Genomic DNA, 23,570 nt, shown 5'->3' on the forward strand with positions numbered 1-23,570 from the left:
CTTTGACTTGATTGATTCTAAACGTAAGGATTAGTATTTAGTATTAGTATTATTTTATCCTCTTATTTTTTTTTTTTTATAAATTATCAACCAAACAAAAAATAATTGATCTCCAGTGATCCTCGCCAGGCAAGAAGGCTCTCTGTCTCTGTCTCGATCTCCTGATTATAAAAAATAATCTTCTGACACTCTTTTTAGCTAAACACATGTGATAATTAGTTTCCACCTCATAATTTATTTGCCAGTTTGGTAATGCTCAAATATAAAATGAATATTACTATATTAAAGTTTGGCTACAGAATCTGTAATCTAGCTCCATCGCCGAACTTGTTTAGCTCGACGACAACTCTAAATTAAGTTATTTTGCATGTTTTTAGACTAGTTAGTGGTAATTTATACGATACTAATAAAAAAAAAAGTATATAGTATTATTTCTATTCATGTTCTTTAGATCTAGAATTCACTTTTTTTTTTCATAGTCTCACTTTAATTCTAACTCAAGTAACAGATCATGTATCTCTAATCAGTAATCATAGTTTAAAGTGCTGCTTACTTGACCATGGTTAACACATCATATTTAGTATTACGATGTTAATTAATTACATATGATCACGATATATTCATGTGAATAATCTTATTATTATAAGTCACACAATGACACAACACATGCTCACAGCGAATACGTCTCTCACCTACTCTCGTTATCAGGGCTGCGCGACTATTCAAAACGTACCATCTCATCATCTCATGTGTGTAAGCAGCAACGGAACATTTCATTATTATACTACGTAATTTAATAAATAGTCATTATCGTCATCACAGTAATGATGCATATGGGACAAGAAGGGTTTTTTGAATAATCCTTGTTTTGTAAAAAGAAAATTAAACTTTAGCTTTTTTGCTACCATTAAGAAGATATTTTAATTTTAAGATTCGTTTTAAGTTGTAACAAAGAAAAACAAAATTTCACTTTCACACCCGTCAGTGGTCAAGTGATTAGACATCTTCTTTAATTGACTTTTTATTAACTTTAAGTCTCTAACGGGCTAGTGATTATATTGGGCTTTAGCTCTTGCTTACATAACTCTATTTTAAAAGCCCAATAACAAAGAGTGTCCGATCCGGGATCTAAACCGTATCTGTTTAATTAATCCGTCTTCCTCGTGGTAGTAATTACCTTTTTACCCATTTACCGACGACTATTGCCAATTTCACCCTATTCGATTTTTTTTAATCGGGAGTTTTAAAGTTGATAAAGCCGTTGTGTTGTCAGAGAGAAATAAAGGAGAGATTTTTCAATTTGGGAAATTAGGGTTCCAATTTGTATTCAATTCAGAGATTCTTCTTTCGAACTATGTTCACGCCACAGAGAAAACCGTGGATGTCACCGGCGATGACGACGCCGAGAAGCGAGACCCACAAAATCGGCGGTGTTACTAACCCTAGGACCGCTGATAAAAAGGGAAAAGCTGTTGCTTTCAGCGATGACCTAGTGATTTCGACTCTTCCGCCGCCTCCGATTGGTACACTCACCGGAGAAGGCGTTTCTCGTGTTCTGGCTGACGATACGGATATGGGTGATTGGAGAAGGTTTAGGGAGGTGGGTTTATTGGATGAGGCTTCTATGGAGAAGAAAGATAGAGAAGCTCTTCTTGAAAAGGTCTCCACGCTTGAAAAAGAGGTAACCTTTTTATGAAAATTATTGTCGCATTTTCTTATTCTGTTGTCGGGTTTAGCTTCATTTCTTTGATTAATCTATAGCTGCATTTTGGATTCAAACTGATAAGGTAGATATGTGATTAGGTTGGAAGCTCTCATGTGTAATTTAGGCTGATATGGTTTCATATTCTGCTCTCATTGGTTTTTGAGGCAATTGATAACCTTTGGCTGTCCGAGTGTTGAAATGAGTGTTTTGACTCTTTTTTATTCTATCAACTTTTTCATAAATACGAAAGTACAAACTTCAATATTTTCTTATTGATTCTCCTGTGCAGTTATATGGCTACCAGCACAATATGGGTCTTCTTCTCATGGAGAACAAAGAGTGGGCTTCCAAGCACGAACAACTAAATCAGGCATTCCAAGAAGCTCAAGAAATCCTTAAAAGGGAACAGTCATCACATCTGTATGCATTGACGACTGTCGAACAACGCGAAGAAAACTTGAGGAAAGCCTTGGGTTTGGAAAAGCAATGTGTGGAAGAGGTATCATATTTTAGCTTTGACATTATAAATATCTTAACATTGTGTTGTTCTTAGTAATATGAGAATTTATCTACTTATGTGATGCATTGATTTATGGGTGTCCTCTTTTCTGCTGACCTTCCTTAGATTTTTCTGTATTAGGTAGTGTGTTCCTACGTTTGTGTTCTGAATTTTCTTACATATATAATTTTTTTCTTTTCTTTTTGCAGCTTGAAAAGGCTCTTCGTGACATTCAAGAGGAGAATAGCAAGGTAAGGCTCACTTCTGAAGCTAAATTAGCTGAAGCAAATGCCCTGGTTGCTAGTGTGAACGGGAGATCTTCAGACGTGGAAAACAAGATTTACTCTGCCGAAAGCAAACTCGCAGAGGCAACTAGAAAGAGCTCGGAGTTGGAAATGAGATTAAAGGAAGTGGAGACTCGTGAAAGCGTCATGCAACAAGAGCGGCTTTCATTTGCTAAAGAGTAATTACAGATATTAGTTATATGTCTGAAAAATTCAATCTTTTTTGTTAGTCTTACGTGTATGTTGTTGCTATTGCACCACAGGCGAGAATCATATGAGGGGATTTTCCACAAGCAAAGAGAGTACCTTCATGAATGGGAGAAAAAGCTTCAAGAAAAGGAAGAATCCATGCCTGAGCAAAAAAGAAGCCTGAATCAAAAAGAGGAAAAGGTTAATGAAAAAGAAAAGAAACTGACGCTGAAAGAAAAGGAACTTGAAGAATGGAATAGAAAAGTTGATTTGGCTATGTCAAAGTGTAAGGAAACCGAAGAGGACATAACTAAACGTTTAGAAGAATTGACTACAAAAGAGAATGTGAGTTTATTGCAATTTGAAAATAGCTTCTTTAGACTTATATATTATTCTCCTTATATGACTTGTTTATGGTGGTTTACCCTAGGAAGCTCACACACTCCAGAGCAGGCTAGTAGAAAAGGAGAAGGAGTTACAAGCATTTGAAGAGAGGCTCATTGCTAGAGAAGGGGTAAGTTTAAAAGTATATTTAATCTTCATACTTGACAATGCACCTATTAAGCTTATCGCTTTGAATCAAGAATCATTATCATATAAATAGATTTCATTGTTTCTGATATCTGATTATTAAAGCACTTGGTTTGGTTTCTTTCAACAGACAGAAATTCAAAAGCTTATTGATGATCAGAAAGAGGCATTAGCTGCTAAGATGCTGGAATTTGAACTGGAATGTGAAGAAAGAAGAAAATCCTTGGACAAGGAACTCCTAAGGAAGATAGAAGAACTTGAACGACAGAGAGTTGAACTTGACCATAATGAGGAGAAATTGCAGAAAAGGAATCAAGCAATCAATAAGAAGTTTGACCGAGTGAATGAAAAGGAAATGGAACTTGAAGCAAAATCAAAAACTATTAAAGAAAAAGAAAAGATCTTACAAGCTGAGGAGAAAAAGGTAAGTTTGGAAAAGCAACAGCTGCTTTCTGATAGAGAAAGTCTCGAAGACCTACAGCAAGAACTTGAAAAAATCCGATCTGAGATGATGAAAAAGGAGGAATTAATCCAGGAAGAATTCAAAAGTCTTGAAATCAAGAAAGAAGAGAGGGACGAATTCATGAGATTGCAGTCTGAACTCAAGTCCCAGATAGAGAAATCTAGACTCCACGAGGAGTTTCTTTCTAAGGAAGTTGACAATCTGAAACAGGAGAAAGAGAGATTTGAAAAGGAGTGGGAAATATTGGATGAGAAGCAAGCAGAATACAATAAAGAGCGACTACAAATGTCTGAAGAAAAAGCAAAGTTTGAGAGGTTTCAACTGTTGGAAGGAGAAAGATTGGAGAAAGAAGAGAGTGCTTTGAGGGTACAAATAATGCAGGAACTGGATGATATCAGACTGCAGAGAGAATCATTCGAAGCCAGTATGGAACATGAACGCTCAGCATTACACGAAAAAGCCAAACTTGAGCAATCTAAGGTGATTGAAGATCTTGAAATGACGAGAAGGAATCTTGAAATTGAACTTCAGAGAAGAAAAGAACAAGACGAGAAAGATCTACAAACTAGAGTGGCTCTTTTTGAGGACAAAAAAATGATCGAGCTTAGTGATATCAATCACCAGAAGCAGGCTTTGAATAGGGAGATGGAAGAAATGTTGTCCAAAAGGAGTGCCCTCCAAAAGGAAAGTGAAGAAATTGCAAAGCACAAAGAGAAACTGAAAGAGCAGCAATTAGAGATGCATAATGATATCGGTGAACTTAGTACACTAAGCATCAACCTCAAGAAACGTAGGGAAGTGTTTGCTCGTGAAAGAGCTCGTTTTCTAGCATTTGTTCAAAAGCTCAAGGACTGTGGGAGTTGTGGGCAGCTGGCGAATGAGTTTGTACTCTCTGATCTCCAACTACCATCTAATGAAGAAGAAGCTATACTACCTCCTACTGGAGTTTTAAGTGATCTTCCAGGAAGCTCTGACGAGTCTGACTCTTGTAATATTAAGAAATCTCTGGACGGAGATGCCTCTGGAAGTGGGGGATCTAGGAGGCCCAACACGTCGATACTGCAGAAATGCACTTCAATATTTTTCTCACCAAGTAAAAAAACTGGACATGGGATTAACACAGACAAGTCTGACCAGCGTCCATCCTCCTCAGTGGCAGTTAATATGGAAAAAATAGGTGAAAAGCCTCTGCCAGTTGATCTCCGACCATGTCCATCTAATAGCTCAATTCCGGAGGAGGATGAGGAATATACAGACAGTAGAGTACAAGAAACTTCTGAGGGTTCTCAGCTGTCTGAGCTTCAAAGTGCGAGGCGCGGGCGCGGACGTGGCAGACCTAGGAAAGTGAAACCTGCTTTGAATCCTAAAAGTTTGGTTAAGCATGCAGGCCCTGAAGAATCATCAAAAGATGAATTGAGTGGTCGTGTGTCTGTTACTAGCAAGAAGACAACAGGTGGAGGTGGAAGGAAAAGACAGCATATTGAAGATACTGCTACTGGTGGACATCGCAAGAGACAACAGACAGTTGCTGTCTTACCACAGACCCCTGGCCAAAGACGATACAATCTGAGGCGGAACAAGACGTAAGTTTCCTAACATTGTGACATTGAGTTTTAAGGCTTTAATATGGCTTCACATGATTGCTTAGGATATGTTGAGATAGAGAATAAAGGTCCCTTGCATTAGTTTAGTTTCACTATTATAATTTAAGTGTAGTATAGCCGTAATTATTCAAGTTTCCTATCATTGTTGTGTTTTAGTTCTGTTAATTGATTGCCTAAAATCTTATGAGTGAACAGTGACCAAGTTCCAGCAGATGTTGAAGATAATGCAGCTGGTGGTGAAGATGATGCAGACATTTCTCCTTCTGTGCCATCAAAGGAAAATGTGGAAGAAACTTCTGAATCAGTGATGGAATCACTTCGAGCCAGAAGATTAGAAACTTCAGAAGTTGGGGTTGAGAGAGTCGTAATGGTAAGAAAAACTTCCCTTTTTTAGAGTTTACAACGTGCGCTCTGGATGATTAAAACCTTGCTGATAAAAATTTAGCACAAGAAAAAACAAGCATACATGCTTAACAATATGGTTATTTCTTTGGCAGGTTGAAACAATTGCAAATCTTGTTACTGCTGATAACAATGGGGGTGTTTCGGTGGCAAATGCAGAACCAATAGCTAATATCACGACGAGCCCCTCTGTTGAAGATGACCAGAAGCAGAATACAGTAAATGAAGATGATATGAATGAGGAACATGAGGATGGAGATGAAGAAGCTGAAGTCCAAGGTGATGGTGATGGTGATGATGATGATGATGATGATGATGATGGTGATGATGATGGTGATGATGATGAATCACCAAGACCCGGTGAAGGATCCATAAGTAAGAAGCTTTGGACTTTTCTCACAACATAACCATCTGACGTGGATGATCTAGGAGATGTTACTTTCAACATTTATTTTGTAAAACCATTTATAGCTTCTTGGATCCAAAGAAAAAACCCTTTTGATAGGGGTAAACGGGTGAAGTTAGAGAATTATAAACAGAGGCGTGTGTTTTTAATGGATGTACTTTGAATTGACAGAACATAAAAGCCAGAATCCGGAAGGATATTATTGATTACAAAATAAATGTCAAAGGATTAATTTCAGAAAAGCAGAACATTAAAAAAGAAAAATCTTTGTCAACATTAAATTTAATAACGCTTTGATATGTGTGCTTCTCTGCATGCTCTATTACATAGAGATATATGTTAGTATACGTATTGAAAGTTCCATATGTGCATGTATGTATGGTTATGGGAACAAATGAAACCCTTTACTTTATGTGACAAAAGAGGAACATGTAACCAAATTCTCTTCTTTTACTTTTTTTAACCATTTGAATTGTAATGAGAAAAGCTATTGATTCCCAACGACCTCTCGCTCTCCCTTCAATAAATAGTAGCAAGAGCCAACCCAAAACCCAAATAGAAAGAGGACAAAATACATCACACGCTCTGTTTCACCTGTTCTTGTTCTCTGTGTGAGCAATGTTGTGGCAAACGTTTTTTTACTCTGTTCTCTTACTATCTCTGCTATTCAGGTGTGCCGGAGATGAATCTTTACCTGAAGTAACTGATTCTGAAGAAGCTCCAATGGACAAAAGAGAACGAGAAGCCTTGTACTCTGCGATTCAAGGATTTGTTGGTCATTCTTGGAACGGATCTGCTCTCTATCCTGATCCTTGTGGTTGGACTCCAATTCAGGTTTTTCTTACAATACTCTCTTTCTTTAAACCCTCTTTTTAGTTTCTCTCTACTGTCATATTTTGTTTGAGGTCAAGTCCTTAATTGTCATAGACTCTTGAAGATAGTAAAGAGCTTGAGCTTATGATGATGATGATGATGATGATGATGTAGAAACTTTTGAGCCTTTACATGTTGTTGAATCAATCAAACTTAACTTCAAGAAAAGCTTGTGAAATGATGTGTAAAGATTTTTTTGTTTTCTAGCTGTCGCAAATTATTCTTGAAAATGCTTTGTCCCCTTTGAAAGTTTTCCATAATCGGATAGTGAAGTTTAAAGCTTCAAAGCAACAAAGTGGATCCTATTTTCATATAACATCTCTTTTTGAGGGTTTCTTTAAATGTTTCAATGGTTGTTACAATTATATGCTCATTGGCCCACCAATCATTCCTATATTTTGCAGCTAAGTGCTCTTTCGAAAATCCAAATTTTACAAAGAACAAAATAAAAATACGTTTTTGTTTTGGTTTCAGGGTGTTTCATGTGACATCTACAATGACTTGTGGTACGTCACAGATATGAGTTTAGGGCCTGTTTATGAAAACTCTCTTGCTTGCTCCTCAAGTCTTCAGATAAGGCCAGCGTTATTTGAGCTCAAGCACTTAAGATCTCTCTCCTTCTTCAACTGCTTTATCTCTCCCATGGTGATAGCTAATAAGGGCTGGTTAAACTTCGCATCCAACTTAGAATCACTCGAGTTTAGATCCAATCCCGGTCTCATAGGGAAGCTTCCTGATACAATTGGCAATCTCACACAGCTGAAGTCTTTAGTGGTTCTTGAAAATAGGTTCAATGGAGAACTACCGGCGAGTATCTGCAACTTGAAGAGTCTCAAGCGGCTTGTTTTCTCAGGAAACTCATTCGGGGGAATGATACCAAACTGTTTCAATGGGTTACAAGACCTCTTGATCTTGGATTTGAGCCGCAACTCTTTATCAGGGACATTGCCTTCATCTGTTGGAGATTTGGTTTCATTGCTCAAGCTTGACCTAAGCAATAACCTCTTACAAGGGAAGTTACCTCAAGAAATTGGTTTTTTGAAGAACCTGACACTTTTGGATCTGAGGAAGAACAGAATCTCTGGTGGGCTGTCCGATAACATTGAAAACATTCAATCTCTTACAGATTTGGTGCTATCAGACAATCCAATGGGTGAAGAGGATCTAATGGGAGTAAAGTGGGAAAAGATGAACAATTTGGTGGTTTTGGATTTATCCAAAATGGGTTTGAGAGGTGAGATTCCCACTGCTCTAACCAACATGAAAAACTTGAGGTTTCTTGGTCTGAACAACAACAATCTAACCGGTTATGTTCCGTCTAAGAAGCTTGAGGCTTTGCCTTGTCTTGGTGCTTTATACATCAATGGAAACAACTTAACAGGTGAGCTTAGATTCTCTAACAATTTCTATGAGAAGATGGGAAGAAGATTCAAAGCTTCAAGGAATCCAAACCTTTGCCAACCATTGGAGATGGTGAGCTCACAATCTCATAGACATGTGCTTCCTCTTGGGGTGAAGCCATGCACTTAGACTAAGGAAGTGGAGAGGAGTTGAAGTGATCATCACCAAGCTATCTATTTTATTTTTCATTTTGGTATATATGTAAGAATATTTAATCTCGTCGAAAATTTCTATTATTGTACTACATGGCCCATAAATGAATATGATGACAATTTGAAACAGCCAAAAGTCTTAATGGGCCGAAATTGAGGTGTTAAATCAATAAAAAATGAAAAAATGGCCCATGCAGGTTTCGAACCTGCGACCTTCGCGTTATTAGCACGACGCTCTAACCAACTGAGCTAATGGGCCATATTGATGAATTCGTATGTTTTTCGTGAAAAGACGATAATGAAACTATGAAGCTCAAAACAAGAAAAAACAAACTTTTTTTGTAGGAAACTATTTAATACAGTGCTACGGAGTAAAGTACGAGCAAGATGCCAACATATAGATTTAGACTAGTCACAAATAATTGCTATCGCCATGTCTCATAAAGAGACGATCATAACATATACATTATAAAAATAATCGTGAGATAAGATAATCATATGCAGTGTTATGGGAAAGAAGAACACATAATGTGAAGGCACCTGGAAAGAAGCCCAAAATGTTCTAGATTTGTGGACAAAAACAAAAACCAAACAAAGGAACACAACTAAATATGGAAATTTAATAACTAGTTGGTTCAATGGGACGAATAGTGTCTGAATGTTTCTTTTCTTCCACAGAGATAATGTCAACAAAGAAAAAAAGTCGCAGAACACCGAATATAAATAAAATAAAAAAAATCAAATAGTTGATTTGTTGTTTGAGACATCGTAGGCCATCTCTTGTTCATTTTTCAGTACACCGAACTTGTTTAAACCCAACCATTTGGATCGACTTCGTGGTGTTTGAAATTCCTAGTTGGAAATAAGACGAACTGTATGGATCGGATCAGTCCACTTGGCGATACTTGTTGGTTAGACCAGTTAGAAATCTCTGTTTGTGTGTTTTATCTAGTAAAAAGTTAGAAACCTTTGTTTGTGGATGTAGCAAGGTCGGAAAGAAGTGTTCAAAATTACACCTGAGAAAATAGTAAACCCATTTAAAAAAAAATTGAAGTATCAGCTAGCTATTACATATTATAGTAATACATTATTAAAACAACAAAAAAAAGGTTTCGGTTTCCACCTTTAGTTGAATTCGGAAGATATCTCAAACATGATCTTTGTTTTTTTTTAAAATCTATCTTGTCCTATTTCATTTGTCATTTCCATCACAAATTTAATCAAGGAAGGAAAAAAAAATGGTGTTAACTTTGGTTTGCCCACCCTAAACCAATGGAGAACGGCTTAAAGACAATTAAGAAGGAATGTTAGGCCAAGAAGAAAAAAAAGACATTTGAGTAAGAAGAAGTACAAAAGGAGATAAGTTCCAGAAAATACACAAGTACAAAAGGAAACCATAAGGTTTGAAAAGGTGGTGAGTGGTTCAATTATTACAAACTTTATTTATTAGGGCAAAACACAAAATTCGTAGCCCGAGAAGAAGTGAAAGAGACAAGAGAGAAGAGACCGGTGGTGATGATGGTCACGACGGCGACGATGGTAGGACCGCCGCACGTGGTCTGCCTTACCTATGTCTCTCCATTTTGACCAGTCAACGTACTTGCCTCTTTAATTATTGGAGTTCCTTCTCCATCTTCTTTAGTACATATATGAATATATGCTGTTCAATTAAAATTTTCATTTTGTTATCATGACTCTCTTTTTTCATCTAAATATACTTAAGGATGCTACGATGAGTTAATGATTCAGTTCTGATGCTTTAATTATGAAGCTTTATGATTCAGTTCAGAGCAGAACTATCAGATTTAATCCGATTATGAGTTTTGACAGTGTTGTTCTTGAATTTCAAAGAATTAAATTATTATTCGGTGCGGCTCAATTTTAATACTTTTAACCTGGTTAGTAGTGTGCGACTGTGCGGGAGCTTTTTTTGTATCCGTATAGTTTATAAGTGTAATTTTTTATTTCATCTATATATGTTGCAAATGATTATTTTTGTTTCACTATTAAGGGATTAGTGATAAATGGTAATACTTAAATCGATTTGTCCTTTAAGAAATCGAAAACGGCTGATTAAAGAAAAGAATTAGACGTGAAAGGTCGTCCATCATAATTATATTAGCACCTAATTATGATAAGTAAGAAGGACCAACAAAACTAATGATTTTGAAATATTTGTGTCCCTTGGTTTATATATATAGTCGCACTCAAATTATATAATACTCCATCCCTCTCATTACATACGTATTTCGATTTTTGAGCAATGTATCTAAATTTGATTAGCTTTATAAGAAATTATAGGCTCATTTTAGAATGTACTATCAACAAGTATTTGTTTAACTTACTTTGAGAACTAAACAGATACTTACTAATCAACACAAAATCATAAAATTTTGAGCCAGATCATGGGACATATCGAAAATTGTGAGAGTTCCCCAACGAACTAAAACTAAAAGTAGAGTTCTTGTTGTGTCGGAATTAAAATGCATTAATTTAACACATCCGCATGCGTGGGGCAGCAATAATCACCAATTAACTAACTAATTATACCTTAATGGTGAATTTTGATACTATTAAACCGCAAAAAAAAAATGTTATGATATTGTTGCCACATCTGAGTCAGGAAGAGAGAGTTGGTGGTAGTTTGACTAGATAAGGGGTTTAATACTTTAATTAGTTGAAGAGAAGTATTATGAAGAAAAAATCCCAAGAAATGCTTGCTTTATATGATATCTTTAAGTATCATATTGTTGCCATATGGAAAAACTTTTATATGATCATGCATGATCTCACTACACATAAAATATACAAATAAAATCGTGTGATTAGTGTATTAAATAAGAGAAAACACTTGAGTATAAGGTAACGACCATTATTTACATTACGCGTAAATCATTTATATTTCGAATGTCATAGAACAAAAAGCCAAAAGCCATTACAAAATTTTGTCAACTCTTATCTCTATTATGCAGGCTAATATTTACAATACTGCCCTCTCCTCCACTAAATTCATCGAATTTTCCATATTTGCTCAAAAAGAACAAGAATTTGCTAAACGATGGAGAGGTCTAATCAAAACCAACTCTCAAACCCTGAACCGATTCATCCACTATATCTCGCCTCTAATCAAACCCGATCTTCCCCGGTTAAGCTCCAATGTACATCACGATTCGTCTCTCTCCACCACACGAAAGCTTGTCTTTATACATAACGAATTGTGGATGAATCTGATAAAGAGAGAGAGATCAGTCGTGCCAACAGAGAAGCATGACGACACATCTTCGGATGATGTAAAGCTTAGCTCTCTGTTCTTTAAGAACAGCTCCAAGTCCTTTACTCGATACCCTTCTCTTTGAACCTCCCATTCTTTGACTTGATCCCATCTTCATCTTCAATATATATCGATCGAACGACTTTGGCAAGAAAAAGACAAGTTTATCTTTAGTGTTTCTTAGGGCTTTTGCGAGAGATATGTTATATAAGGAGAAGTAATGAAAATGAGGATACAAAGAAGAAATGAGTTCTTGTTTTATAGAAGAAGAGAAAGATTGAAATGAGACCCTACACACTTCTTTTTCACTACCCACTTGTGTGTGTTTTGTTTGCGTTATTGCAATTTAATTATTATCATTGAATGGTTTAATTTACATGGCCACAATTTCACAAAACCCCCAAACATCTATGCCCTATTTGTCCCCGTTGTTGGTTTGTGTATCATTGCACACATGCATACCACGTGGCGGATTGATTTTTTCCTCTCTTTTTTTTGGTTGTAATTCTTCTCTTAATTACTTTTTGTCAAACAAACGAAAATGGCTAATCTCCTTCAACCTCTAGATGTTAATATTGCTTCTAGATTATTATTGTTCAGTTGGAAAAAAATAATATTGCTTCTAGATCTTAAGGTGGTAAAATTCGAGGATTCAACAATAGTTTAAACCAATCAAACGAAACGAGGTTTAAGTTAACAAACACTCATAATAGAGTAGTGGTTTTATTAGTGTTATCATGTTTTTGACATCAGACTATCAGATCGCAATATGCCAATACACAGATTTGTCGTTATAGAAAATAGATTTTCTCAGTGACGCCTTACTTTTTCTTTCTCTCTCGAGATACAAATGGAGTGGCCGACGACGAACCATTATCTTTTTTTAGTAGTACTAATATTTAAGTAAGAAATTGTAATAATATTTTAACTAAAATTGAAATGAATTTGGAAAAAAAGGAAGGAAATGAAAAACTATTTTTTTTTATGAAAACCATAACGATAGGGAAATTTCATTAATTTTTATCCTATTATTGTAATAAATATTTTTCAGCCTATTATAATTTCTTTAGAATTATAAACGGTTATATCAGAACAGAAGCTTCTAAAAAAGATAAGAAGCCGAGAAAAGTTTCAAACTCAGGTCAGGTCTCAGATCTTACATGTACTGTACTTAAATTAAAAATCATGCATCTGATATATATTTTCTTCTGTAGAATTTTCTTCATTTGTGGATTTCGTATTACTAAAACTCATTCATGATTGATAGTTTCTAAGAAGCAGACTTCTCTAAACAATAAAAACAAAATTTTGTAAAGTTGACTAGAAAAACAATTTGCCGCCGATTGATCACATCAGCTCGTACGATATTATGAATACACAAAAAAATATCAACGAGATAATATATTAATTCGTTGTGACCACAGTCAAATTTTGTGGATGATATGAATAGTTGGGTTTATCAACTATTTATTTTATTTTTCTTTTGTAAACATGTTGGATCCACGTCAGTGTACTAATCTACTACACCTTCCACGCACAACTTCAGTTTCTATTGTGTTCTGTGATGTAAAGGAATTGTAAAATTCCCTTTACTTGCTAATGTTTTTTTTTTTAATTACTTTAATCACACAGAACGATTTAGTTATTTATTCATTCTAGACTTGTATTAATGTATTATTATCAAAGACATTACCTGACAAAGTTAGTATTATAGTCAACAATATTATAGTTTAAAGAAGATGCATGTCCCGATGTACGTATTTGACTATATAGTCTATAGTAAAGTTCATTTAATTTAGATTCTAGAAGTATTGGTAATGCAAATTCAGTTTTCGCAAACTTGTTATCAAAACAAACTGTCCAACGTTATTGAATTATGACTTCGGTTTTTTTAATGTCTTTTTTCAACTCTTGTAAAATGTCCATGACGTGGCATGCATGTTGAGATTCGTTTTATAGTGATAATGTATAATTAATCAAAGATTAGTTGCATTAGGTGACGATTACTATAATAACTTGTAAACTAATTTGGTCTTCGGGTGGCGCACGTACGAATTATGAATAATTATACCAAGAAAATGATAGCGCATATACGTTTCAAGCTTAATAATTAAGTCGTCTATGAGTACTAATTTTTTAATTTTCTTTGTCTCCTAACATAACGATATATATTTAAGTTCTGATGCATTGTTAGTTAGCTTAAGTACATTATACATCGAAAAATGTGGATGGAGGAGTAATTTAAGAAAATATTGGTATTGAGGATCGCACACGTACACATATAAACGTGTATAGTATTAACTAAGAAATATTCTTTTAATCTGTGTAAGAATCGTAAAAGTATATTAGTACGATTCTTTCAAGCGTTACAAATTCCACATGTTAGTACAGTAGTAGTACTAATTAAGAAACTAAGAATCATTCTTTTTAGTTCAGGTGGATTTGATTGGAGTGGGAAGGCCATGTGTAGAGGAGTTACGATCAAAGTATTCGATCTAGTCCATATTTCTAAAACAAAAAAAAACTCAAATATACAAAATGTTTAAAAGGCACAAACAAAAAAAATAAAGAGATTGTTGAAGTCTCTCAGCAAAAAAAAAGAAATTTAGAAGGGCATGTGGGCTTCGTGGATAAAACGGAATGCACTTATAAGGCTTCTTACCTTCTTGATAGTTGATATAGCCTTTAAAGGTCAGAATCAGCCCCAATTAATGTTCAAAAATATAATCATTGGCCCAAATACACAAAAATATAAATAAAACGTAAGTGAAGTAGTGAACTCGGACAATTCGACTGAAAAACGTGGTTACTTTTCCGTAAATTATGCCATGTTAATTAGATCCGTACAATCTTTTTTTTTTTTTTTAAACAAACATTTCGGCACATATCACGTATGTTTTTTTTTGTCTCCCACAAGATGAGGTTCTTGTTTCTCAATGAAAATATGTGTTTTGGTAATGTAAAGTTGTAAACCAATATTGTTAAGTGTCGTCAACACCAAACTCTTATTAATGTTTTGATCTTTGAACTACAAAAATGAATTATCAATTGAAGTAAATAACAAATAATAGAGATACATCTTATTGTAACCCATTTTGTTACATAACACATCAAACTACTGTTGCAAAATCTAACTAACTCACTTCGTTAACCTTTTCTTCTCTTTGATTCCACTTGGCTTAAAACTTTTTATCACGTGATTGGTTAAACACCGTCAGATCAAAACACAACACCTCTTCGATCATCAGCCACGTGGCTTTCATAGACGTATCTTCCACGTCAGCAAAACACGGCCACGTCTCCCTCTTCTCTCAACACCACCGTCCGATGTTATTATTTTATTGCCATCATCAGATCAGCTGTCAGAGATCAACGGTGAGTAACGAAACAGATCATAAGGCGCCCATAACGAATCCAACGGACAAGGCCGTCTCGAGTCAAGCCTTAGCCATGGCTTCCCTTTCCCGCTCCAATGCAACAAACTCACCGGTCCTGGATGCAGATTCCGGCAAAGTCCCTCCAAGTTATCTCCGCCGAGACCATGCTGGTTCCACCTATGCTCCACCGGCTCAACATCTCCGGCGAAAACAAGCAGAAACGGAGGCAAAGACCCCAACTCGTAGATACGATGTCGTTTCTGTATCCTCATCCACGTCTCAAGCTTCACCGTAACTCTCCGTTCCCTCCATTTCCCGAGATCAATCACCATCACTCCGGTGTTGAAGTAACACGGCTTACGCCCCTTCAACGCCGATTTGTAGCCTTGGCTCGACCAGAATCTTGAAGTGAAGTAGTTGGTGAAGTTAGCGTGACAGTACTCCGGAGCTCCGACGACGTGACGACGCAGATCGATTCCCCAGAGCTTGGCCACGTCGTCGACGACTACTAGATCGGAGTCAAAGTAGATTACGCGGCGTACGGCGACGGGGAGGAGATCGGCGAGGTAGATCCGAGCGTAGTTCAAAGGCTGGTCCAAAGCACGACGGATCGAGGAGGAGATTTTGCTGCGGACGAGGTTAGGGTCAAAATGGTAAATTTGGTAGGTTAGGTAAGGGAAAGTTGAGGAGATAATGCGGCGGAGATCGGCGCTGCGGCGGTGAGTGGCAATGAAGTGGAAAACAACGTTCTCAGGACAAGAAGCGTGCTGTAGAACGGAGAAGACGCCGGCGACTGAGCCACGGAGGTAAATGGCGTCGAGAGTCATTGCGATGTGGATGAGCGAAGGGTTGTGCTCGCGATCCGACGGTGACCATGTCGTTTTGGAGCATTCTATGCCGTTCCGAAACGCCGGAGCTTCGCGAAACGCGGGGAGGTCGTCAGAGAGAGCGACTGCGACGCAGCTAATCGTGATTGGTAAGAGTAGGAGTAGAGATAAACGCAAACGCAGACGCGGTGATGACATTGTTTAAGGCTTGTGTGTTCTGTGAGTGAGTAGAGAGACAAGAGAGTGTGAAAGAGAAGGCTTTTTGTTGTGTCGGTTGTTAATGGCGGATCAGGGGTAGTTTCGATATTTCGAGTCATTTGTTTTTCTCGTTAAAATGCTTAATTGTTTAATTTGACGTTACTTGTTTATGGAGTAATAATAATAATCATGAAAGTTAATGAATTAAGTATGTTTTTGTTGGGATTCAAGTGCACGCACCAATGACAGACGTGGAATTTTTTCATAACGCTCGAGTCAAGTAAAATATAATTTTAAGTGTTTACTATCCCAAGAACATTCGTATTCATTGCACCAAAATAATGCATTCATATTTCATGTTAATCATTTCTTTTACGTTGATATTATTACTCTATTATTCTATATCAGATATAAGGCAAATAATATGTGATACTATAGAATTACTTATAGACTTGACTATTATTAATGCATTTATCTTAGTGAGTTACTTATAATATGCCATAAATGATAACGAATCCAATTTGGTTATTACAGAACCCGTAAAGCCATATTCACAAGACTACTACATTGGTCCATGATACAAAAACTAAAGACGAAAGTTGTAAACGCAGATGTTTGGATGTTTTCCATTTGTTAAAAGGAATATTAATATACACTTCATTAGATTCTTTCTTTCTTTTTTTCACTCTTTCCAAGTTTCATATCCACTAAAAATTTGTCTTTAAACTGTAATGTCATCATGGTTTTTGGATATCACATGTCTACAGTATAACGATACGAATTCTTAGATTTTTTTTCTTTCAAATATAGATATTGAGTATAAGTATAATATTTCATCAAGGCATAATGTTGTATCGATTAAGCCAAAACATGTAAATACAAATTAGTAGTATATAGGTAGAATGGTCCGGCCTCCTCATCCTATCTTCACATAATTGAAATCGAGGTTCTATGAACTTTGTTTAAACCCATTGTGCCATTATTATTATTTTCGAAAATTCAAATCCTCCCCCGAACCCGATCGACTGCTGTAGAAAAGTTAGATCCCACCGACACAAAAACACAAAGGCCTCATCAATTATTATTTTTTCATATATATAAATAACTATGGACAGACAAAAGTGGCTACCCTATCAATTTTCTGTCTCATTAGCTTTATGATATTCAAATTTTAACATTTTATATTTTGGCATGCTAACACAACCTTACCAAAGGGTTCAAATAGTACGTAAAAAGGAAAATGATTCTTAAAAGATATGGACGAACTGTATAATGAACTTACACACAGAAGATTAGTGTTCAGCTCGATTTTGTTCGACTCTTAACAAAAGTCAAAACTGCATAACAACAATTGGAAAACTGTTTTGTTTAAAATGCTTGGGTTTCTTATATGTAAAATGATATCTTTTTCCTTCATGATTTCATTTGGGTAATAATGTGATTATGTGTGTTGTCCGACCCAAAACTTAAATTAAGGCCTAATCTTATAATATCTGCTAAGCCCAATTAGATAGTATTCTCAGGCCCATTATTATGATATGGTTTCAGATATATTTATGATGTTGCAAATTGAGACGAGGATAAAAGTATTCTTAATGTAGAAAACAAAATGTCGTTAACAGTTGGACGCGAACGAAACCATGCGAACCGAGTTCTACGTACGAAATATTTCTTTTTTTTTTCTTTGACTTGAGGAAAAAAAAAAGAAACATTCCACGATTAATATAAGGAACGTAGTCTTATCGAGAATTGTAGTCTCGTTGAAGTAGAATTGAATATTTTTGTAGCATCTATGTATGATGATACTAGGAAATATCCTCCATGTGAAAATTCTTTAATACAAGAAGAAAAAATAAAGAAACAAAAAACCAAAAAACCAAAAAACCAAAAAAAAAACTGACGAAATTTGAAAAGTCTACAAGAGTACAAAGCGACTTAGAGAGTTAAAACTTAAAAGACTTGAGTGAATGAGAGTTTTTTTTTTTGAACTGGGTCGACCGTGGAGCTCTCCGAGTAGTACGTCGTACATACAAGTCGGTACAACTCATTCTTGCGTGTATTTAGTAATTAAAAAATAATATATATATATATATATATATATATATTTATTCTTTAGTTGGACAAAATCTAGTGTCCGCTACAACCGTACATATATATTTTTCAGTTTATTCAATTTTAAAAATTGAAAATTATTCTATTACATGATTTTCTAACCATAAAATCGAGTATCTATATTGATATGGTAGACTCCCAAAGTAGAGTTTAAATCGGTAATTGATAACATAATACGTTTTGATAAACAAATATTATATATCAAACAACTTTATTCTTTATTCTTCTTGAGAATATATTATCTAACGCTTCTGTTGGAACTTTACAGCCCGATGTTAAAAAGCAGATAAACCTATGAGAATTTTCCACATACACGTATTTAAATTTATCCTTACGGACATGCTAAACATTACATAACAATTTTATATTAGTGAACTATATATATGATTGAGAATTGATGGAAGGTGCAAAAAAAGTCAAAAAAAAATTATATATGCAAAGCTGGCAGATAGACTTTGATGGATTAGAAGGAGAAGACTTTTATAGAGATTGGTGTTGTTATTATGTGAGAATTATAAAGAAGTAGCAAGTGGGTACTTTCTTTTAAGACCAATGACCCATCCTCTTATTTTTGTTTTGTTACGTTGTAAGTTTATAAAACAAATTAAAATCACGTATTAAACATATAGCATTTATATTATCTCTATCCAAAGTCTGTGTCTTAATCGTACTGATATTTCTTCTTACCAAATAATTAAATAGTAACATTACGATATCTCTGATGAGTGATCCTGATTGTAATTTATACACTACATTGTTATTATATGTAATATGTACCATTATCACTGTATGTGGGCTGTGAGTTTGTGTATGTATTTATACGCATTGAAAGCTTCCGCAGCTAATTCATAAGGTCGCTAATTCAATATTCGAATTGTCAAAAAAAACTTTATGAATAAAACCAAAACTGTCTTAGATTTGTTGAGATTCATGTTGATCTACCGAAACAGGAAAGAATAAGAAAACAAAGTTTATATCAATCAATCAAAAACTGAATAAAACTCTAGATATTAAAAATAAAATAAAGAACCCCTGTAAATTAAAATGTCAATCCTAGTTAAAACAGTATAACTGTTAGAACCTAACATTTATGTTCTTTTTTAAAAATGACAATTAGAATACAGATTTATCATAAATCTACTTACATCACGAAAACGTCGCCGCTGTATTGTTGTAACTTGTAAAAGTGTTAAAATATCGAACCTTCTTCAAGTTATTGACTCGTTGTGCTTTGGATGAATTTGTCAACTCTTTGTTATATAATTCTATTTCTTTCTATTTATATGTTTAATCTATTTCTGATTTATTTGATCGTTACTTTTCAATGTTTTCATGGGTATACCTCGCATATAAATACAAAACATCGCGACTTTAGCTTTTGACGTCTCCGACCTCTTCCCTAAGTTTGACTATTCGAAGATTATAAAGGCATCCTCGTTAGGGATATCTTATGAGGCTAAGATACCCCCACTTTTCCAAAGAAAATCCTTATAAGATACCCCTAATGAGGATGGTCTAAGGTTATTTAGCTCGAGACAGAAAAATAAGGAAAAAAAAAGTTTTTTCTTATTTACTTTTTACTTTTGCTCACGACTACTTCCACTACATAAAGTTAATTATTTGCTTAATTATATTCTAATATCAATTAGTTTAAAATGTTTCACTTACAAACTATTATTAATATATCCTCAAAATCTCACGTGCAGTTATTATTATTATAGGCTTATAAAGTTATAGCTATGCACTTTAGAAATACACAACTTATTAAAACAAGTTAATGTACGTAAATGTATCAGACGAAGCCAAAACCTTAAGTATACTGTGTTAGTCTACCCATTATTGGAAAAAAAAACTTATAAAACTTCTTAACTGTCATTTTATAAAAATAATTGTCGTTTTAACAGCGATTTGTGATGTTGGACTCCGTCAAAGTCACCGGCGGAATGTGTAACATCATATGGTGTCTTAAAATTGTCGGTCCGTGAATACATATGTACTGTATATACCTATACAGATTTAAATGTCAAAGTGTATTATAAAATTATAAACAGTATTATAAAATATTGAATTAATCAACAAAATGTGTTCTCCGTCAACATACATGTGATACTGAACATATACTTGTTTGACTTTCTATAATATACAATGCAATAACTGGTTTTTGTGTATCAAAACAAAATAAATAAAAGGAGTATCACTTAATTTGACGGTGTAATAGAGTAAAATTTACTTATAATTCCAAACTCCAAGTTGAGCTTAACTTAATAGTTTAGTACCCATTAATATATGTTGAGTTAAACTATCTTTGCAACATACAAAATATATAAAAATAATACGTATATATAATTATTTATAGCAGCAAATTATAAGATTGAATCATATTAGTGATTATAATATTTTTGAGTCGCTGAGCCATTGACGACTTATTTTTAATATTAGTAGTAGTCAACATATTTTTATATTTCTCCCTTCTCTCTTGTTGACTTGGTCGCATTAACTGTTTCTACGAAATTATAATGTCTGGCTCAGCCGGTTTGCACTGGACAATCTCGCAATCAGAGAGACATAACCGGTTTAGCTCCTAAAATGTATTTCATTTTCTTCTAATCCCATTTTTGACATCACCTTCTCAACCAATGGGACGAGTTATGTGCACACAGAGATTGTAAACCCTACATCTTTCTTTTATTTATTTATTTTTTATTTTTAAGTTAGTAGTCAACAAAAGCAACTTCGAGTTAACATGAGAAAAGAAACGAGCCCGTGAACTTGACTATATTATTATTTTAAGTCTAATTGTTCATTGACGTGATTTGGTTTTGTTTAGTCCATGATTTTTTATTTGATTTTGTCTATTAATCTCTTTTTTTCTTCTTTAAAATTAGTGCGTGGAAATATATATATTAAGATATAGGAAAATTATAAATTGCATGTGAACTTCACTCATGTAGACATTGTTATTTGGTGATAACGAACTTTCTTTCTACGCCAATGTTTTTTCAAATCCCACATAAATAATTAAAGTCCAATTACAATCAGTTTGAAGTAGTAGTATGAAATTAGTCCAAAAAAAAAAAAAAGTATGAAATTAGTCGTAGGAGATTTGCATTATAAAAATATAATAAGGTGGTCTCGTTACGTGTGAACAGAAACACACAACTTGGCCAATCAAAACGCATAAAACGCGTGACATCTACTTGTCATAAAGTTTCTATTGCCTTGACAAATAAAATAAACTTTGTTATTCTCTTATAAGAAATAAAAATTCGATGGTTCCTTTCTTTCTTTCTTTCTTTTATTTTTCACTTTATTTCAAGTATCGTGAAAACTAAAAAGAAGATAAATCGCTGATATTTTCCCCTAGACAGAAAGATATATAGGCAGAATTTGAAATTAATTATTACGATTTATAATGATTACATACAAAATACACCAGGCGCTGCCACGCCTTATATTCGATAAGAGATATCTTTTTCAAGTTCAACTATCCCAAATAGTATCTCATAATTCTAATTTCTTTTTTTTATGTACCAACAAAAAATATCTTATAATAATAATAATGCGTTTTAGGCCGCCACTTGTTGTGCCAGAGACGTTGAAACCAAGGAAAGTATTTGTGGTGCAACTAAATTCCAAAACTATATTTATGGGTTTATTTGTCTTAGTTCTTTTTTTTTTTTGTCTTAGTTCTATATTGAACTTATTATCGTGGTCATTTTCGGAGTTTTGTTTTTATAGTAGTGTAGTAAAATATATATATATATATATATATATATATATATCTGTAGTAAAAAATATATATATATATCTTGAGGCCTGCATGTCTTCTTTGATCTTTTTGGTTTACGTATTACTTGAATCTTGATTTGAGACCGATACTACATCTTAAACTTAGTATATCACATACAATATATATATGCCACTAAATTACATATATTGTTTGGCAAGATTTCCCTTATAAACTCTTTTTTCCTTTTTTTTCCCTTTTAAGTGTGTGTATGATTGTCACTACTAGGCAATAGTCATCATTATCGGTATCTGATTTGCATAAGATAACATAACTTTTATGCATTTTCTATCCCGATCGAGAAGAACTTATCGAGTTATCTCAAACGTCACGAAAAGTAAGAGGACAATGAACATAACGCACATATTATATGACTCTACTTATTATCCATTTGTATATTTAGACATATATACAGATATTTTACTTCACTAACTATTATCCGTTCATGCATGTGCAGAGATCGACCCTTATAAGAACGAGAGATTCGCTTTTGTCACGAATCTTTTTCTGTCTGCAATTGTTTTCTTTTTAATAGCAATATGCTATTATCTTATTAATTAATTAATAGTTTCATTTTCATATTTTATTTTTTTTCTAAATAATCTTTGTGTATTTATCCCACACACATAAAACATTTTTTCCTATACAATATCAGTCTAGTTGAGAGTAACGAAAAATTCTTGTAACTACATCACAAGTTCTTGCATTATGTATCGATCGATATGTCCACAAAAACATATTGAAAGAAAGACACACACATTTGGATGTCTACATGTGTGTATGACATGTCAATTTTGTTGAGTTTACTTATTCCAACGGTGTCGGCCAAATAATATACCTGAACCGGCCGGTTTGAAAGAACAATTATAATAAAATTAAGTACGTGGCATGTCGTTGGTAGAGATATGGGTGGATTAAGATGGCGCAGCCATGGGCCATGAGCAATCTTAAGTCATTCTAATTAAAAGTATAATTATTCTATTAGTTAATCTCGAACCGAAAGCGTGAGTTCTCTGTGGCACCAAACATGGATTATTTATTTTAAAACATTATCATATAATCTCCTAACGATAAACGCGATGGCTATAATATATTAAAATTTAAACTAATCTAAAAAAAGATTTATATATAGATCGATAACACACTCGCTTTTCGGATTTCTTTACTTTTAAAAAATTATAAATAACGTTTTGATGATTCGACGATTTACTCTTTTGTTTTTTTAAAAAAATTAATCAACCAAAAAGAATGTTCCTAAACACATCATCACCAACGGAAAGTTACATACTTAGTTGACTGCTCTCGTAAGATTATGATGTGGAAATCTTAATAAAGAGCCATATAATTTTGTTAAACCGATAACCACTTGACATCATCCAAAGTTCGGTTAGTGGAATAATAAAAAGATTAGATGGTAGGAATCGAATTTTCACGTTTCTCTATTATTTGTCACTCACTCGCTACTGCAATTCATGACGAGACGAAGAAA

The 23,570-nt window shown here is 34.3% G+C and overlaps 4 protein-coding genes and 1 non-coding gene across 5 annotated transcripts; 2 read left to right on the top strand and 3 right to left on the bottom strand.

Moving 5' to 3' along the window:
* The first annotated feature begins 1,266 nt into the window (after window positions 1-1,266).
* On the top strand, window positions 1,267-6,325 carry LOC17897641 (protein CROWDED NUCLEI 2). Its single transcript, XM_006306073.2, has 8 exons — window positions 1,267-1,681; window positions 1,995-2,204; window positions 2,414-2,667; window positions 2,752-3,022; window positions 3,108-3,191; window positions 3,339-5,254; window positions 5,471-5,645; window positions 5,773-6,325. The coding sequence occupies exons 1-8, from the start codon at window positions 1,355-1,357 to the stop codon at window positions 6,082-6,084; spliced, it is 3,549 nt and encodes a 1,182-aa protein (XP_006306135.2). The 5' UTR covers window positions 1,267-1,354; the 3' UTR covers window positions 6,085-6,325.
* Window positions 6,326-6,656: 331 nt separating this feature from the next.
* LOC17900781 (piriformospora indica-insensitive protein 2) lies at window positions 6,657-8,631 on the top strand. Its single transcript, XM_006307550.2, has 2 exons — window positions 6,657-6,917; window positions 7,431-8,631. Exons 1-2 carry the CDS (start codon window positions 6,702-6,704, stop codon window positions 8,484-8,486), a joined length of 1,272 nt encoding a protein of 423 aa, XP_006307612.1. The 5' UTR covers window positions 6,657-6,701; the 3' UTR covers window positions 8,487-8,631.
* A 63-nt stretch (window positions 8,632-8,694) lies between these two features.
* TRNAI-AAU lies at window positions 8,695-8,768 on the bottom strand. Its single transcript has one exon. It is a non-coding gene; the product is annotated as a tRNA-Ile (tRNA).
* Window positions 8,769-11,360: 2,592 nt separating this feature from the next.
* On the bottom strand, window positions 11,361-12,014 carry LOC17898150. The gene has a single exon (XM_023789984.1). It carries the CDS (start codon window positions 11,896-11,898, stop codon window positions 11,755-11,757), a length of 144 nt encoding a protein of 47 aa, XP_023645752.1. The 5' UTR covers window positions 11,899-12,014; the 3' UTR covers window positions 11,361-11,754.
* A 2,752-nt stretch (window positions 12,015-14,766) lies between these two features.
* Window positions 14,767-16,402, bottom strand: LOC17900202 (probable galacturonosyltransferase-like 3). Its single transcript, XM_006305806.2, has one exon. It carries the CDS (start codon window positions 16,180-16,182, stop codon window positions 15,136-15,138), a length of 1,047 nt encoding a protein of 348 aa, XP_006305868.1. The 5' UTR covers window positions 16,183-16,402; the 3' UTR covers window positions 14,767-15,135.
* Between the last annotated feature and the right edge of the window lie 7,168 nt (window positions 16,403-23,570).

This window comes from Capsella rubella, unplaced genomic scaffold (assembly GCF_000375325.1).
Source record: "Capsella rubella cultivar Monte Gargano unplaced genomic scaffold, Caprub1_0 scaffold_1, whole genome shotgun sequence".
NCBI lineage: Eukaryota > Viridiplantae > Streptophyta > Magnoliopsida > Brassicales > Brassicaceae > Capsella > Capsella rubella.

What these genes read in the sequence shown, in the direction of transcription:
- LOC17900202 (XM_006305806.2), bottom strand. Translation starts at nt 16,182, where the DNA reads ATGTCATCACCGCGTCTGCGTTTGCGTTTATCTCTACTCCTACTCTTA.
- LOC17898150 (XM_023789984.1), bottom strand. Translation starts at nt 11,898, where the DNA reads ATGAAGATGGGATCAAGTCAAAGAATGGGAGGTTCAAAGAGAAGGGTA.
- LOC17900781 (XM_006307550.2), top strand. Translation starts at nt 6,702, where the DNA reads ATGTTGTGGCAAACGTTTTTTTACTCTGTTCTCTTACTATCTCTGCTA. An exon ending in GTGGTTGGACTCCAATTCAG is followed by an intron (nt 6,918 to 7,430) that starts GTTTTTCTTACA and finishes TTTTGGTTTCAG; the next exon opens with GGTGTTTCATGTGACATCTA.
- LOC17897641 (XM_006306073.2), top strand. Translation starts at nt 1,355, where the DNA reads ATGTTCACGCCACAGAGAAAACCGTGGATGTCACCGGCGATGACGACG. An exon ending in CGGCTTTCATTTGCTAAAGA is followed by an intron (nt 2,668 to 2,751) that starts GTAATTACAGAT and finishes ATTGCACCACAG; the next exon opens with GCGAGAATCATATGAGGGGA. An exon ending in AATCTGAGGCGGAACAAGAC is followed by an intron (nt 5,255 to 5,470) that starts GTAAGTTTCCTA and finishes ATGAGTGAACAG; the next exon opens with TGACCAAGTTCCAGCAGATG.